This window comes from Heliangelus exortis, chromosome 2 (assembly GCF_036169615.1).
Source record: "Heliangelus exortis chromosome 2, bHelExo1.hap1, whole genome shotgun sequence".
NCBI lineage: Eukaryota > Metazoa > Chordata > Aves > Apodiformes > Trochilidae > Heliangelus > Heliangelus exortis.
Genome location: NC_092423.1, coordinates 41256924 through 41274288, shown reverse-complemented (window position 1 = coordinate 41274288; position 17365 = coordinate 41256924). Strand labels below are relative to the sequence as shown.

The 17365-nt window shown below is 37.2% G+C and overlaps 1 protein-coding gene and 1 long non-coding RNA gene across 2 annotated transcripts in view; both read left to right on the top strand.

Annotated features, from left to right (window-relative positions):
* Positions 1 to 17365, top strand: part of DNAH11 (dynein axonemal heavy chain 11) — a 96615-nt gene that overhangs the window by 11202 nt on the left and 68048 nt on the right. The window contains 6 exon segments of the mRNA XM_071736833.1: positions 1035 to 1111; positions 1243 to 1453; positions 2893 to 2925; positions 2928 to 2978; positions 3653 to 3785; positions 15856 to 15984. Coding sequence (XP_071592934.1) covers positions 1035 to 1111; positions 1243 to 1453; positions 2893 to 2925; positions 2928 to 2978; positions 3653 to 3785; positions 15856 to 15984 — 634 coding nt within the window.
* Positions 6113 to 14268, top strand: LOC139792443 (uncharacterized). Its single transcript, XR_011724279.1, has 3 exons — positions 6113 to 6323; positions 7409 to 7573; positions 11167 to 14268. It is a non-coding gene; the product is annotated as an uncharacterized lncRNA (long non-coding RNA).

Sequence of the window (17365 nt, the reverse complement as noted above, 5' to 3'; positions counted from 1 at the left end):
ATGGTTTTTTTACTTATTTCCAGCTGTAGATTTTTTCACAAGACTTACTTAATATTTCGTTTTGTTGGTTGAATAAGAACTCAAGAGGACCCTTTAACTTTAAACCATGAACTCTAGCAAGAAGGACCCTTATGAAAGCAAAAGCAACTTTATTTTCATGCCTGCATAATTTTGACATTATCTCTAAATATACTGAAGTTTTCCTGACACATTCTGGCAATTTTTCTAGAGATGATTAATTTGAATGTTGTATATTAGAAGACAGCAATATCGTCTGCTTTTCTAGAACAATGAGTCCTCAGTTCTAATGATTGCTTTGTCCTGGAGTAATTTTCTGAATTCAGAAAAATCACTTGTACAACTGTTTGCTATTTTAATATCACCAATAGTAATAATAATGTTGCCATTTGAAGCAAATAATAGAATTTCTTGTTTGATTATTATTTTTATGTTATTTGTTCTACTTTTAGTGGAAAAAAGAATAAATCAGACCCCTTCAACCAAAATTCTGAGCTCCTGTGTTGGAATAATCTGGTCAATTCTGGTTACTTGTCTTGTCTGCTCCTCCCTAAAGGATGCTTGCAGGTGTGACCTCTTTACTCCCTTTCTCTTTCCAGAGTATCAGATGTGCCTCAGAACTGAGCAGTGTCCTTGGTTCTGCAGAACATTCTCCAGCAGTAACTATAAACATCGAGCGTTATCAGTCCCAGAAGCAGACACTGACTGAGAAACTTTCTGTTAATTTCAGCAAGTGCAGCTACTTACAAGAGATTTAGCTGAAAGCAAAATCACAATACATAATATAAGCTCTATCCTGGCTCAAACTAGGACAATTTTTAACTTGTGGGCTTGCTGCTGTTTTTTCTCCATCTCTCCTTTTTACTCTTCCAGCACTGGCCTAAAACCCCTGTAAGACTACGAGGGAATGAATAGTCTGTTTTTAATCTGTGTGTAAACTGATTGGTTCTTCCTTAAACACTACCACTCTAGTTTTGTTGCCTGTGCTGATATGAAGAGTTAAGATCTTTTTAAAGGAGCATTATGACTGGTGACTTGGTGGTATCAAGTCAGTTTTGATAGCTGTTGGCTCACTGAAAAGAGGAGACAAGAAAAACCTGAGGATCAGATAAAAATCTTCACTTAAAATAATCTAGGAGTAGGAGCTGTTTCTGGTGTTCTGCCTTTGATGAAAAAACAGAATGCTAAAAAGAGAAGGATTTAATTCTCCTGTGATATGTTGTTTGCCATCCTTTTCCAGGTGCTGATGTGAGCCTTAAGAGACTTCAGTTTGCCTGAAAAAGTGACAGATGATATCCAAATTTTCATGGGCTTGATCAGTGACCTGTTCCCATCTCTGGATATCCTGAGGAAGAGGAACCTGCAATTTGAACAGATGGTTAAACAATCTACCTTGGAGCTTCTCTTGCAGCCTGAAGAGAGCTTTATTCTCCAAGTAAAAGAATTCATTGCCTTTAATTACTCCCTCTAAGAGTTTTAATCAAAATAATTGCAAATGGGTTGTATTAGACATGAAGGTTATTTTTGAGTATGCTACAGTATTGATAAGGTGTCCTCAATGCCTTCGGTTTTTCAAAGGCATTTTTCTGTGGCAGTAATGCACTCAGGATGATAAATATGCCCATAAGAAAACACTTGTCCTATTAAAAAAAAAACACACCTGTCTGCACTGACAAACATGTTTGTTTGTGCACACTACCAAGCATTTGTACTCAGTAAGAAATTAATTGTTGGTGGTTATTTATAGGGCAGACAGAAGACTAAGGGAGCAAAAACATAGAAAGGAAGGTGTGGATTTGAAATGTGCATGGCTACACACGACTTTGTGTATTTCTTTATGATATAATGCACATTGTGCTATACACAATAGAATGTGTATGTAAATGTATGTATATCTGTATACTTGTAAGAATTAGTTCTCTATAAGCTAAATTTAATCACTAATTTTAGTTTGAATAACAGGGTGAAAAAGTGAAACTTAGAAACAATGGTTATTAAATTAATCAAATAAAAAATGTGCTTCTACTAAGCAGCTAGGAAAGTATATTCTACCCTTCTTCGAGGATCATCCTCATCTGCTGTATGTGATAGCACACTCCTTTCCTTTATTAGGTATTTTTGGAAACTAAAATGGCTGATCTGGTTAAATGTGACCGATCTCAGGATTTACAAAGGATTTTCTGTTGCAGTTTATCTTTTCCCATTATCCTGACAGAAGGATGAAAGAGACTAAGCTATACCTTGGGGTATTATAAACTTTGCTATCAACCTTCTAGAGAATATTTTGATTCCTGCTATCTGGGTGAATCAGAAGACAAGTGCTGAGGAACACAGACTTGCTCCCATTGGACTTTAGAAAACCAATGGGGATGTTCTTTGCTAAAACAGAAATCCATAAACAGCCAAGCTCTTTTCATTGTGCAGCTCACAGAACTATTTCTATGGAAGAAATATAGTACTTTAGTGGACTGATTTTGTATTTTACCAAATTATAGCTACATAACTCTTCTGAGCATGGAATTCACGCTGCTAAATTGATGGCAAAACTGTATAACTTCTGTACTTCTGGGTTAGCAGAATCCTTCTGGACTATATGGCTTATGTAGCACAGTAAGATTTACTCTCACTTGTTAAAGTAACTGCTTTTCATTAATTTAAGTCAATTTTCTTCCCATTTTCTGGAAGACAAATGATGTTGCTTGATGCAGCACCAGCTCAGCTGAGGCCAGTCTGCCAGGAACAAGTAAGTCCTTTTATCCTGTTAAAAGGAATAAGAATATGAAGGGGGAGATAATTTTTGTGAATATTTGTGAGCCTGTTTAAAGCACTTCAGGAGAGGAAGGGCATTCACCATGTATCCCTTATATGCTGCAGGTGGTTCCTCTGGAGGAGCTCCTGGCAGGGTTAGGGTTATAAACACTGTGTTTGTCATTGGAAAAGCAGGGACTGGAAAGAGTAAGGTACCTGCCTACCTTCACATCACATTTTTTATCTTATGTTGTCAAGAAATTGTCCCGCTTTTTGCAGAAAACCTCCTACATGCTGTCTTTGCCTTAAGCTGCAGTGTAATAACACACTGCTCAGGCCATCCAGTCAGCCACATGATGTGCGATGGTGAAACTCAACTGTTACAAGCAAATTCTACATTTTATTCATTGTTTGCATGTCCTGAACGAAAGTTAATCATGGCACCAAGTAATGAGCAGTTAATTCAACAGATAGACTAAGTAATACTTTGTTCTGGAAAGAGAAGCCGGATGGCTTAATTAGGCTTCTAGACAGAAATAGTGGAATGTATTGCCAAAACACTAGACAAATACTTCTAATCAATAATGCTTGCCCATTTCTGCTACTAAATGTTGTCAGCTGGGTAGATTTGCTTCCCTATTCAATCCTTTCAGTTACAGAAGATTGACTGCTGAGTACAGCCATTTCAGAATAAGATTCTCTTTTCCTGTCCTTCAGCTTAATGGAAGTTTGGGGCTAAACTACTACAGAAGCCAGGAGTAAATCAGGGTGGACAGCTGACTGAGTGCAGGGCTTTGCAGTCAGAGACCCAGTTCATTAAGAAAGTCAAAGATTCCTGTTGTGTCAAAATTGAGTTGCTAAAGTGTGGCCTCTGCCTCCTATTCAGGTGCTCAAAGGTCTGCATCACATGCATATGAACATGGAAGAAAACCCAGTTTGGAATTATGTTAATCTGAAAGCTCTGACTGCTGATGAACTGTTAGGCTTCACACATTGTGGCACCTGAGGATGGAAAGATGGCAAGTAGCACATGTGTTCTTCTTATTGGGGTCATTTTCTGGTAGCATTGTTCTTCCTCTGAAATCAACAGTGCCAGAATTCAGAGAAGGTGTTAGAGGCCAAACTCTTGCATTTTTTCTGTGCTTTGATGCAATGAGATATGGGTGCAGAGCACTGGTAGTCATGGAAAGACTGGAGGCAGGGTAAGATGCTAGTAGACAAAAAAGTACTAGCCAGAATGCTACTGATTCAGTGGCCCTAAAGGGTGAGTTAATTTTCTCCCCAGATCTCTGAAACCTCTCATATCTCATCCATATCATTAAAACTAATGAAATACTCTCCTATAATCAAAACAGAAATAGGTCATTATTATATAAAATGCTGTAATTTTGCTGTATCAAGTGTTCTTTGAATTTCTTTTTATTTTTACTTTGAATAATCATCTAATAAACAAGCATGGAAAAAAGCATGGGTTTGATGCTACAAAAGCTTCTTGTTTCAGTGGTGCATTAAGTCTTCTGAAGTTTTAATTGCTGTGCAGTGTTGTTATTTAAGCACTAAACTCCTGGGATTCTATTGAAAAACAATTTGAAGGTCTCCTGTCATCTCTTCTGAGAGAGCAAGTTAATACTACCCATGAGGGGAAGAATAGTTAGTTTAGATGGTGATAGAGATCCTACGTGGATTGAGTCACTCAGCACTGGCATGAATGGTAGCAAGGTGGGAAACTGAGGAGCAAGTATAGTGTCTTCCCCTCTACCTGTTTGCATGGTTTTTTTCTTTTGTTTTGCTGGAGATAGTTTTTCAGTGTACATTCCTTTTTTCTTCCATTCTTATAATTTCTTTGACTTTTTGCTAAGTAATACTTCAGTATCTGAGAAACACAGTGTGTCTTGTCTATTTTATGTAACAAAATGGCTTAAAGTAGCCTAAGTATGCTGCAAGGGTGTCTGTGCCTCCTAGCATATGAAGTGATGTAATTCCAGAGGTCAGTCACAAAACTATTGAAACTGGTATTTGGCAGGCCTCTCAGTAAGGTAGATTTAAGGTTCCATGAGTGAAGTCCTCACATCACTGTAATAAGGAAGGGTAGTGTTAGGAAATCTTAATACATCAGTTCAAGAACTAGCTGTAATACCCAGATATCTTACTGCCGTCTTGTCAATTATGCAGCTAATCCAATTTTGTTGGCTGTCCAAAATGCTGTGATGTAATGAAATCCAAATCTAAAACCTGTATGTAACCTTATGAAGGTGATTGCAGTTCAGTGCATTTTATTAAGCACTCCTTTAATAACTTAAACCTATCTGGTGATGCGGTCTCTGATTACTCAGCAAGGTGCCTGTTTGGGGCACATAGCCTAAATTTAGATAATGAACAGAAAGTGGCTTTTTCAAGGGACACTTCAGAGTACTTAATTTAGGCTTCTGTTCTGACTCCTTTTCTGTTTATTTCCATTGACAACGGGAGAGAATTTGCTTCCCCTGCTTTTAGCAGCCTTCAGAAGATCTCACACTGGTGAAGTCTCACAAGCTCGTCATCTTTTGAATTAATTGAACTGGAAAACTCTTACAAGACCAAGTAAAGCCTTTTGAATTTGTCTTCTGTGTTTCTGAAGTAAAACATTATTATCTTATTCAAACAAAGTTTTGTTTTAGCTACATTTAAGAAATAGTGTATGTGCATGGTGTTGCAAGTAATCCTTGTTCCTTTGTGGGGCAGTTATAAACTCATGCTTTGTTAGATAGTGTATCCTGGCTTGCTTTTTCTGAAAAATTTACTGATGGATTTTAGGTTCTGACCCTTATAAGCAAGGAATGTCTGCCTATCATTCCATCAGTGTGGCCACTGTTTGAGGTGCATAATTTAAGAGCTGCCACCCCAGCTACAGTCACTAGCCAGAGAGGGAAATCTCCATCTGCACATCCAGGACCTGAGAGTATCTCATACTAGTTAGCATTTTTAAGATAAATATTTTAAGATAATATATCTTGAATTTTAATGGGAAAATGTAAAATCTGCTATTTATAATAATTCTTCCTTCTTCCTTTTTTTTATTCTGATAATAATGGGGTAATTTATATGGTGGCCATGTAATATGCAGTTTGGAAAATTTTGCCATAAATATTATTTCCTTCTCTTATGTATACTGCTTAATCGAGGCAGCAGTGAATTGACTGTCTGGTTTTTTTAATGCAAATTTGGCAGTAGCAAGAAGTAAATAGCTTGGCTACTGTTCTCTGACAACATTTTAACAACTCACCATCTTTGATACTGTAAAGGACACTGGTTTCTAACCACTTGACTTTGTCTTACTCTGTTGGATCATAGTACTAGTCTTTTGACTTGTTTTATATCTATGCTTAAACAATTAATCATGAGAGCAAGGTTTTCTAAAGAATACAGGCTCCCATCTACAAAAGGGAATTTAGCTGGTCAAGGCACAATGCATTTACTTGGTGCAAACTAATGTGATGTTTTCCTTTTGCAGGTGTTGAGCTACTCCAAAGCAGTTCTCACAAATGTTGGGAAGAAATTAATCTTTTGGATGTTTGTCAGTCAGTGGTTTTATTTGCAAGCAGCATTATTGCTGTTTCATGTCAAAATTCAGTTCTGCCAGCATTCCAACAGGTCTCAAATATCTCAGTCAGTGCTAACTGTCTGTGTTAGAGTTGTATGCCATTGGAACAAGAAGCCTCCAGTGCACGTATTTCCCAGAGAAGTCTTGTCAGTAGGAGAATTTACCTCAACAGATGGAGTCTGTAGAAGCTGCCCACAGAGGGGAGCAAGGATCAGAGGACTGGTGAAGATAGAGAGGAAATATGAGGACTCACAGCAAACAGGTCCGTAGAGATGGAAACAGAAAGCAACTGTCCAAATGGAATAGCTGTGAAAGAGTAAATAATCAGTTTAGACTGTGTTTGACTGTGTGAACATAAGCAGGGGATAAAGTTGCCTAATCCTTTGGAATATGAACAGTTAGGTAGGCATTTGGCTGCTAACATGAAGCATGTGCTATGGTTAGTGTAATGGTAAAGATCTTTAGACTTGGTTGTAGTAGGAACTAGTAGATAAGGGTTTCTTTTGTGTCTGCAGTTGCATACAGCCAGACTTTTCAGCAAGACTGTTACGTATCTTTTGTAGCTCTCTGCAACACAAGTTATGTTGAACATAAGTGTTGTATAATTCTTGGTATTACATACAACTTACACACAGGTATTTCAAATAGTCTGTTCTCAAAGAACGTAAACGCAGAATCGTTGCTCTTTTGGTGCTGCAGCCTTCTGAAAGTGGGAGTAAACTATCATCTAGATCTTTTCTCCTTGTCCTTCTTGGAATAAAAGGTGCAGTAAAAGAAACTGAGAATTGCCATAGGCCGGTGTGCTCAGCTGTCACAATAGCTCTTAGAACTGCATCAGCATGGTGACCTTTGCATGAACAAATAAAACTGTTGTAAGGCTGGTGGCACTTACGTGAGACTTACAGCCAGTGCAGAAGTATTTGTGCATTTCAGTAAAGGAAGTTGCAAACAGCTCTCAAAAGTCAACAAATGTGTGTATTTCAAAGTTAGAGGGAAGAAATTTTGAAATTTTTTCAACTTCTCTCAGATGAAAAATTGGTTGCTTTCCAGTTTGTTTTGCAGGTATGTTGCCAGCTGGATATAAACAAGGAGATACCAATCTGAAAAGGTTAACTTGACTCTTTGATAAACTAACTTCTCTTTGATAAATACATGCCTCCCTACTTAAAAGTACTCAGAACAAGATATAGAACTGTTACCCCTATTCCTGAGAATAGTATGGTTCAGGTATGCATTAGGATTAAAACCATGTGTATTTGAAGAAAAAGTATTTCTGAAACATATGTGGTTCTATGCAAGAGTAAAAATGCTTGAAATTACTGTGTGTATGAAAAGTATATGAGATGAAATTGAGCGTCTCTTATATGTCAAATCTGAATCCTTATTTTGAAGACCTGCAGGGATTCAGAGGTTTCATATTAGAGCAGTCTACTGTAACACAAAGAAACTGTGTGTTTATGGCACTGCACATAATAACCTGACTTCTCGGTTCTTGGGTTGCTTCTGTTAATAATATCTTAGGTAGCTTAGGGTTAGCCATTTCATCTCTCTACACAAACATTCTGCCTCTCTAAATGCTCTCTAAATGCTTGCTAAATTCATTAGCATTAGTTACTCATGCTCTGGTAATGAGGCCCTATGTTATTAAACATTATTTAGGAATGGAGCTGAGCTGTGTTTGTTTCCTATATAAATGATCTGAAACTGCCCATCCTTATGTTGACATTTTAAATGTACATAATACCACCTTGTCATTCCAAACCTTTCTTAAAGTTTGCCTGCTTCTAAATAAGTCAACACAGAAGGAAAAATAATTGAACGTGAATCTTTAAATTTTGCCATAATGTACGTGCCTGAACAGCATCATTGTGTTTGTACAGCTTCTTTTAAGTAGTGCAGAATGAAGGTATTTTTATACATTTTAGCAGAAGACCTCTTAATGCCTTTGACCTCTAAAAAGAACTAGACAATAAGGAAGCACAGCTAAGGGGTTGCATTCTCACTACTTAAATTTAAAAACCTTTTTTTGTTGTGATGCTACAAAAGGTTTGATGAAGAAAGTTCTGAGACTAAAATTTCTAGTCAGTGTTTGGCTGAGACACACCTTGATTTCTTAAGAAATAACTACTCATACTTGCCTGTTCAATATTAAAAAAAATATTATTGGTTTTACTGCTGTTTAGATGAAGCCCACGTGAAGGAACAAATTAGATGTATCATCCATAGGTAAAGGGGCATTTAGTGTAAGTTGAAGAAACAGAAGCAACACATTGCAACAAGAGACTGGGAAGATCTTTTTGGTCATGTCTGTTCTCCTGCCCTTGAAAAAGACTTGGTGTTCTATGGACCTTACTCAGGAATGTTGTGTCTGAAGCAAGTCATCTCTGTGGTCTCACAGCTGGATAAATCTAAGCTGAATTTAGAAGCTTTAGGAAATTATATATTTGGGCTGGATGTGTGGTAGGTTAATCTTGACAAACAGCCAAACACCCACCCAGCCACTCATTCTTTCTCCTGTCTCAGGAGGGTAGAGTTGAAAACTGGCTAAAAAAACCTTGTGGGTTGACATGAAGACAGGGAGATTAGTAAGATTACTCTCATTGGTAAAACAGATTTAATTTGGGGAAAAGTAATTTAATGTATTGCCAATTAAAATAGATTTGGGTAGTGAAAAACAAAGACAAAAATTAAAGAAAAACCCTTTTCTTCCCCATCCCATGCCTCAAGCTTTGCCTCATTCCTTCACTTGGCTGTTCTACCCATGCCTCCCCCTCCAAGTGACATAAATAGGTGGAGGGTTACAGTCCATACACAATAGTTTCTCTCTGCCACTCCACACACTACCCATGCTCCAGGATGGACCCTTCATGGGCTACAGTGTCCTTCAGGGTATATTCACCTGCTCCAGTGCTGGGTCTTCAGTGGGCTGCAGTGTGGATGCCTGCTTCAGCAGCACCGAGCTCCTCCTCTTCCTTCTCTGACCTTGGTGTTCTGCTCTTTCTCAGTCTTTCTGCCCTTTCTTGAATACACATACCAAGAGGCATCCCACTCATAGCTGAAGGGCCCCTGTGTAGCCTGCAGTGGAGCCCTTGGAACCATCTGGAACTATCTGTGTCCAGCATGGGGCAGACCCCATCCTCTCCTGACAGAGGCCACCCTGCAGCCAGCTGCTGTCAGCATCTTGACACCTACACTTAATCCTAGATGTTATCAGAAGGCCTGACTTTAGCCCCTAAAACAACAGCAATACTAAGATACTGCTTTGGTGTTCTTGGTTATTTCATCACGATCTATGTGTGTATGTCTGTTTTTCACGTGTGCTTCATATGAATGCCTTGCTTTGGAAATAGAATCGTAAACAATTAACGCACCATTGGATAGCTTTCAAATTACTAAAATGAATCCAGTTGCTAGTGGCTTAATAGTAAGGCAATGAAGTTTCCATCCCAGGTGTCACAGTTTAACACTGGGTTAAATTTTAAGCAAAATTACAAGTCAGAAAATTAGCTCTATCCTGGCCCAAACCTGTTCACAGTGTTTGATTGTTAGCTTGATGCAGAGATGAGGAAGTTCCTGCCCTGGGTGCTTAGAGTCCTGATGTGGATCCAGGTGCACCTCTGCAGGTACAGTGTACACCAGTGACCACATGCTGAGCATTGCTAGATGCAGGAAAATTCTGGGGGATTGTGATTTCTGTTGTCTTCTTAGATGTCCTGAAGTAACACTCTCTAGGTCTGTTTGGATCAATCCCTGCTACCAGGACCACTTGTCTTTAGTTTAGTGTTGAGGATTAAAGGTGAAGTGATGTTCTTATTGATTTTTTTTTTTTTTTATCTTATAAAATCACTCCTCAAGACATCCTATATTTAATTAGCTAATGATTTAAACCTTGAGAAGTTTTTCCACAGTAGGAGGTCCAGGGGAAGCAAATCACTTTATCTACTTTCCGCTGTGCTCTTGATCAACTTAAAAAGAGTTGTATTTGTGGAATAGAAGTTGTAAAATTTATGATAGTATTATATATACATGTCAGTGGAGAATCAGGAAGGATGAGCTATTAATTGTAATTGTCTCAATCTGGAGGTGTTGTTGGTTTTGCTCTTTTTTCAGTGTAATTTTCCTCAAATAACCTCAAACACTTCATGGTGGTTTGATTGCATTAGTTTTTCTAGGTCCTGTGCTTTTTAAAGGCTTAGATGAGTAGAAATTTTCCTAGGGAGATTAGAAATTTATGGGTGTAGAAACATGGAGATGATGATCAAAAGACATTATCCATTATCAGCTCTCCTGTAACAAGTTTTCTTGAAGAGTTAATACTTGGTAGGAGAATACAGAGCTTAGAAAAGAAAGCCTTTTCAGGCAAGGATGGTTTTAGGTGCTCAGAGTAAGTAAAGCTAACTATTGTCAATTATTTGTCCGAAGTGTTCTAGGTATTCTGAAAGCCAGAACAAAAAGTAAATAGCAATACTAATTGAAAAATTAAACCAATTACTTGTTGTACCTGCCTTTGTTTCCCTGTAAGTTTTTGGGAGACTGACATTCTGTAAAAGTTAACATGGAATCAGGTACAATCTGATTCCAGAATTTTCCTAGTAGAAGAATGTGAATACAAATTTTCAAGTAGAATTGCTGTGTAAAAAGTAATCCAGTAGAATATTTTGTTCTAGTAATTATATTTGAGAGCAAGAGGATGATATATCCTGTTTCAATGCTTTTAAGAATTCAGTCTTAGAGAGAGAGAGAGAGAGATTACTTTTTGCTTTTAAAACTGAACTGTGTTGTGCAAGTGTTTGAATTTTTTTTTTCCTTTTCCATTTCAGGCAATCTTTGTTCACACATCTAAGGTTGCACGTTTCAAATATTTTACTGATTTACTCTTAACAAAAGGAAAACAGGTTGGAAATGCCAGCGTCAGAAAATCAGTGTTTGTAGGCAGTAGCCTTCCAGGTGTCTCAGACTTCCTCCAGGCTAACATCCAACTCATTTAATCAACATTTCAACTACTACACAACATCAGCAGTGCTTCAGTATGAGTTCCATACAGCTGCAAGAAACCTATCTCCCTTCAACAGCAAAGGTGAAAAATACTACATGGTTACTACAGTCTCATCCTGCTGTTTGCTGCTGTCATTGCCTGGGTCTTGGCAAGTTTCTTGCTTTGCCAGTTGGCACACATCCTGAATTTGAGGCAGGCAGGAGGAAAGGAGGAGGGTGAAGTTGTTGGGGGTAAATTGGCAATGATAATGTGCTCCCATAAGATGCTCTGTGCTTGTGGACAAGAGAAAATTTGGCTGTATCTGTGTCAACAAGGGAGCCTTGAGCCAGCTTTGGCTGGCCAGGGTGTCTCTGCATCGTGCCTGTAGGTGTTCCAAAAAGATGTCAGGAATTGGGTTTGCTTTTGCTAGGCACCTGGGGAGGAGCAGTGCCTTCCTAGGGAAGTCTGAAATCTCCATGAGTGAAAAGGATGAAGAGCAAAGGAAATGTTGACGTAGCAGAGGGGGATGGATGTTGGCTGAAAATTTTACTGGTGGGAGGTTTTGAAATAAGGAGTCAGACAGTCAGAGTGAAATAGGCTCATAAAAACTCTGTGTCTCTCCAGTTTTTTATGAACAACCCAATCAAGGCAGAGCCCCATTGTCCATGCTTATGCCCTCTGTTTTTATCCTTGCAGTAATTTGAACTGAAACAACAGTACAGAAAAAAAAAAAAACCCAACAAGATATACCCTGTTCACTGTACAGCTTTTTACAGCTGTAAAAAGCACTAGAGAAAGGAGTTAATGCAACTCTCCTACCTTTTGATTTTCTGAGAGAAAGTACAGAAAACAATTTCTTTCTTTTAAAAATTTTCCTACATTAACATAACTTAATCACCATTTTTCCCCTCAAAATGACCGGAGAGATTTGGGGAAAAGAAGTCTACTGCATGATCATGAAATGATGTGAACTGCTATAGTTTCTTTAATGGGGAATCAGCCTTAAAAAAGTTTTCAGCTATTCCTGTAGGGTTTTTTTTTTAGCTTATGATTGCCATTCCAGCAGCAACCATGACCAAGACACTGTAGCACAAAGGTATAACACTTTCCAGTGCAAACAGAAGCAACTAAAAGGAGCTCCTAGACAGCAAAGGTTGTGCATTCTTCTAGCAAAAGCCTTCTTAAACAAAACAGGTGAAGTCAGGATCATGGGGGCTTTCTCTCCAAGTCTCTCACGCCCACCAGCTGTACTGTGGCATAAAATTGGGAAAGTATGACCCTTTTAGGACCTACTATGAAATGTTATTAGTATTCCTTCAGATTTTAAGTCAAGTCTGTTGTAAAACATCCACTGCTCCTTCTTAAAAATATTAACAGGTTAACAAAGAAGTGAATTCTGGTTGTCTGCAGCTTCCTTCTGTCCACTGCTTTTCATCCCAGCTCTTGTTAAGGGCTCTGCTAGCACGACAATTCAGAAAGAAATATATTGTGTTGGCTTTCTGTTGTGCTTACATTTTTTTTCAGTGAGCTTTGTGGGAATTATTTTGTTCTACCACGTACAGCTCAAAAGGAGTGCCTCTGACAGTATCTTGGTGTTTGTGTGTACTAAAGCTTCTTCCTACAAGATTCATTCAAGTGACACACTAAAATGCCTTCCTTACATGTGTAAGCTACAATTCCAAGCAATTGTTTGGAACAATCAAATCGTTGGATTTGGGTTTCTCTAATGGAAGTAGGCATTCACATCATTATACAGATGAGCAATTTAAATTTTCAGTTCAAAAAGAAGAGTTTAAGAGCTGAACTTGTTGAAGTTCAGTTATTCACTACCTCGGCATTCTCTTTCTGTAGTTTAGAAGTTGAAAAATTTTTATTACATACCCCATCATTTATAGTCTGTACTATTTTCTGCCAGATTCCATCTTATCTTTATCTATTTAACTTTCTTTGAGGTATCTGCTAGAGTGGGTGAGATTAGCATGTACTGTTGGGTTTTATTTAGCATTCCCCCAAGGCATATGATTCACCCACTCTGTCTCTAGAACAGCAGAAAATTTCAAAATGTTACTTGTTGGAGGCAGATACTGATGCAAACTAATGTTGGTACATCAAGTTTGAGATCCTCAATAGGGCTAAAGTCTGGAGCAGTGTCACAGAGAATAAATCTGTGTAAACATTTATGTACAATGAAATTTGGTATGATATATTACCTTATTGTACTGCAATATGATATTTTTTAAAAATATAATAAGAGTACTAGATGGTATTTGTGGACATTTTAAAATTTAGATAAGGTTAAGGATCAAGAAGGAGTATTCTTTATTTTGGTTTTAAACATACATATACATATATATACTTCAATTAAAAGAAGAAAATCTTATTTTACCTAAGATCGTAAGGTACTTAAGACACTTTAAACCTTTCATAGTTCCTGCAAAAAGATTTTCCTCTTTGTGGCAGAAAATCAGAATAACTGTTGTCACATCTTTTTTCCCCCCCATAATTATAATCATCCAGTTACAGGTATGTTGAGGTTCTGCATTTTTTTATTGTCCTCCAGCACACCTTCACTTTTGCTATCTTTTCTTCTCCAGAGTCAGTACCCATCCTTTTAGTCTTCTGTGACTAGGTGGAAAAATACCTTAGAAGCATTTGTTACCTTTCTTGAATTGGCCAGACAGAATTACTGTTGAAGTTTGCAGATTATTTATTTCACTGTTTGATTAATCTAAGCTGACAACACCTTTTGTCCTACAAACAACCTCCTTTTGTCCTAATGGAAACTCTTTGCATTGATATGTTTGTTCATAGTGTTTGGCCTAAGAAACCAAGAAGACTGCTGCAACTCAGAGCCTTGCCAGGGCTATAACATAGAGTATTCAGCTGTCACTAAGCAAGTGCTGTGTCCATTTTCTTTGAGCTCCCATGAACATGTTGTCAGCTTTTAAAAAAACAAGTTAAAAACCACACGTTTACATTTCAATCTCTTTTTGTCTAACCCAAAGGTTTTTAAAATACAGCCTAATACAATAGAAAAAATGAAGTCTGTAGCCTGCATTTTTTTTTCCTACTTTACGTATTATGTTTGGAACTGATAATGCTCTTTTTATTCCCATCACCCTTTCTTTTTGACAAATATTCAGGTCTTGCTCATCTCAAAACCAATGGCAGGTGTAGCTCAAATCCACAACACTTTTGACTAGACTAAAAAAAAATGGAATAGATCAATGAAACTGAGAAATCTTTCCTCTTGCCCAGGAGCACTGAGAAATCATAATGTAAAATTTGAACTAAGTTCTCTCCTGTGCTGCAAGTTGTGGTGGCTGTAACCACCATCTTTCCCAAATGTTTTGTGAGCCACCTTTGGTTCAAATCACTACTTTGAATGAGGCAAAGAGAGTTTTTGAAATTAAGCTGTTCAGTGAATATGAGAGCCTCAGTAATTAAGACATGCTGGAAAGTTTTCCTTGATGTGCACCTATTACTGTGGTTTCATTTTGTGCAAAAAATTTATGTGGTTTTTTAGGCAAGAAAAATATGTAAACTAGGCAGGAAGTGAAATGGAAGTGTTAGTTTACAGTCCTGCTTTAATAAATTCCTAATGATTTCTGCAGACTCTTATTTCCACGCACAAATTAAAAATAGTAAAATTAGAAAACAAATTCCCACAGATGATTAATCCTTTATTGTGAATCTGTCGAATATTTCACTCAGTGGCAAAAGTTGAGGATTTCATTATACCAAAGCTAAATATTATAATAATGCTTAAAATCAGTTGATTAATTCTGTGTTTTCAAGATAATTTAGCAGCTCTCTGTAGTTATCCTTTCCCTTACATCTCTAAGGGAAGCAGTGTGGTTAGATAAAAATTGTATAATTCAATCTTTATGCTTCCAGATTTTACAGTTTTGATTTGTAAGGGTATTTGAAATAATTTGTTCACTGTTGTAATTTCGTTGTCTGATGATCTGCATTCAGTGTCATTAAACACCTCATACTGGGGAATAGGCTGATATTTTATACAATCAGCTTAATATTCCTTAGTATGGAAGCTGCCAAACTAGTTTCCTGATGAAATATCCTGCTTAAATGATATTTATCTTTCATAAATTTTACGCTTTACATGTGGAAAGCTAAATCCTTGCTAAATCCTTTCCAAGAGAAGAAGAAAATAATCTATTTCACTGATAAACTTGCTGAGTGTCAGAATAGCTGGGGATTTCATATTCAAAGCAATTCATTTCCAGTGGATGCAGATGGATATGCAGTGAGATTTTCAAAAGCTGTGAAGAAGTCAACCAGCTAAATCAACAAGACTCTTGGAATTCAGAATCCCAGTGTGATGTTTTTTCAAAGGCACTCTGTGAGTTTCACTGATTACCTAGAATCTCAGTAGTCCAGAAATCCTTGGAGGCTGTGAAAAATTTGTGTAAGTTTTAGCTAGCATGATTTTTAATTCTTAAGTTTCAGTATTCCATCATATGATAATAATTTTTATGTATTTTAGTGTTACACTTCAGAAATGCTTGAAAAAAATTTGGTCATACCTATGATCCAGTAGGAAATAAGAAACTTATTGATGATTTTCATGTGCCTGAAGTGGGTAGATATGCAACATTTCAACCTCACACATTGATTGGGGAGCATGTAGATGACAGACACTGCATCATGCTCTAATTTTTATATTGTGGTCCATGGTGTGATCTCTAAACCACACAGAAACAGAAAGCTTGATTTAATGGAAGCGTTATAAACATTTTTAGAAAAGGCAAACATAAAGTGGAGGAAATGTAGAGAGTCTTGGAAGAAAAGTATCCTTCAGCTGTTCCTGATGGAGCTGCTGGATTTTGATGCCCTTGATTGACCTGATGAGAACAGGGATGTATGTGAAACAGAAATTGATTTCTGACATTGTAGCCTGCCAGATGCTCACCTTATACAATTACCTGTCTTTTCATCATCCTGTAAAGACAGCAGACAAAATACACAGAAACTTCATGGTACTGGTTAAACACAGATGAGCACTGAAGGATAATTTAGTTATTTGGGCAATTAAGGTGGTTCTTATTTTCTAAAGGACAATTTAAATTTTTGGCAGTTGAACTATATTAATATCCTTTTATCAGGGTCTGTGTAAGGAGAAAGCCTCCAGTTTAAAATCAACTGACTGGTGGTTCATTTTGTTCTATTACAGGAGCATCTTCATCTTCTGTAAGTACTTAGTTGTTACTATATATAAGCATGTCACTTGTGTGGTATACCAAGAAAAACATTGTGAATAACCTGGTGGGTAAAGGAGAAAAATAATCAAACATAAAAATAATAATTAAAAAAGTGAAATGCATGTCTATCTTTGTAGCCTTACAATTATTATTTCATCAAGGGTTCTTCTTTTCACTGGCATTTATGGTATGATCTATCTACAACTGTGAGCAATGCAACAGCATCTGTATTATTCTTGCATCATTTAATGCAGATTTAGTTGAATCATAAAAGTTTTTCACTAGGTCTTGCTTCAGCTCCTGAAGGAATGATACCAGGTGTCAGCTGAATATCTTGTTAAGGAATGAGATGTGAAGAGAAAAAAGGAAGTGACTGCTCAAATCTGAAGCATCTCTAGCTTGGATGAATCAATCAAGACTAATTCAGTGACGTGCAAAGCTAACATCTCAATGCCCTTTTGCTTTCTACCCAGAGCTATAAGCTATTCTATCCTGGCATTTTTTTTTTTTTCTCACAAAATTTTCAAACCTTAGATCTTGAAAGTTCTTACTGCTTAGAACTGTTGATACTTCATTTGAAGCATCAATTCAGTTGCATTCATTTGAACTGTGTTGACTTGTTTCTTCTGAAAAAAAATCAAAAATCTCCATTTTACAAAAACCCACAAAACATATTACTAATAAAGTTGATCATGCCAGTCAGGAATTTTGAACATAAACATTTAAGAATTCTAAAACAGGAATATTTGTTGCAAATGCATGGAAAGAAAGGGAGTCCATTAGACTATGAAGTTATGGGAAGAATTTGTTGATTTTAAGCAG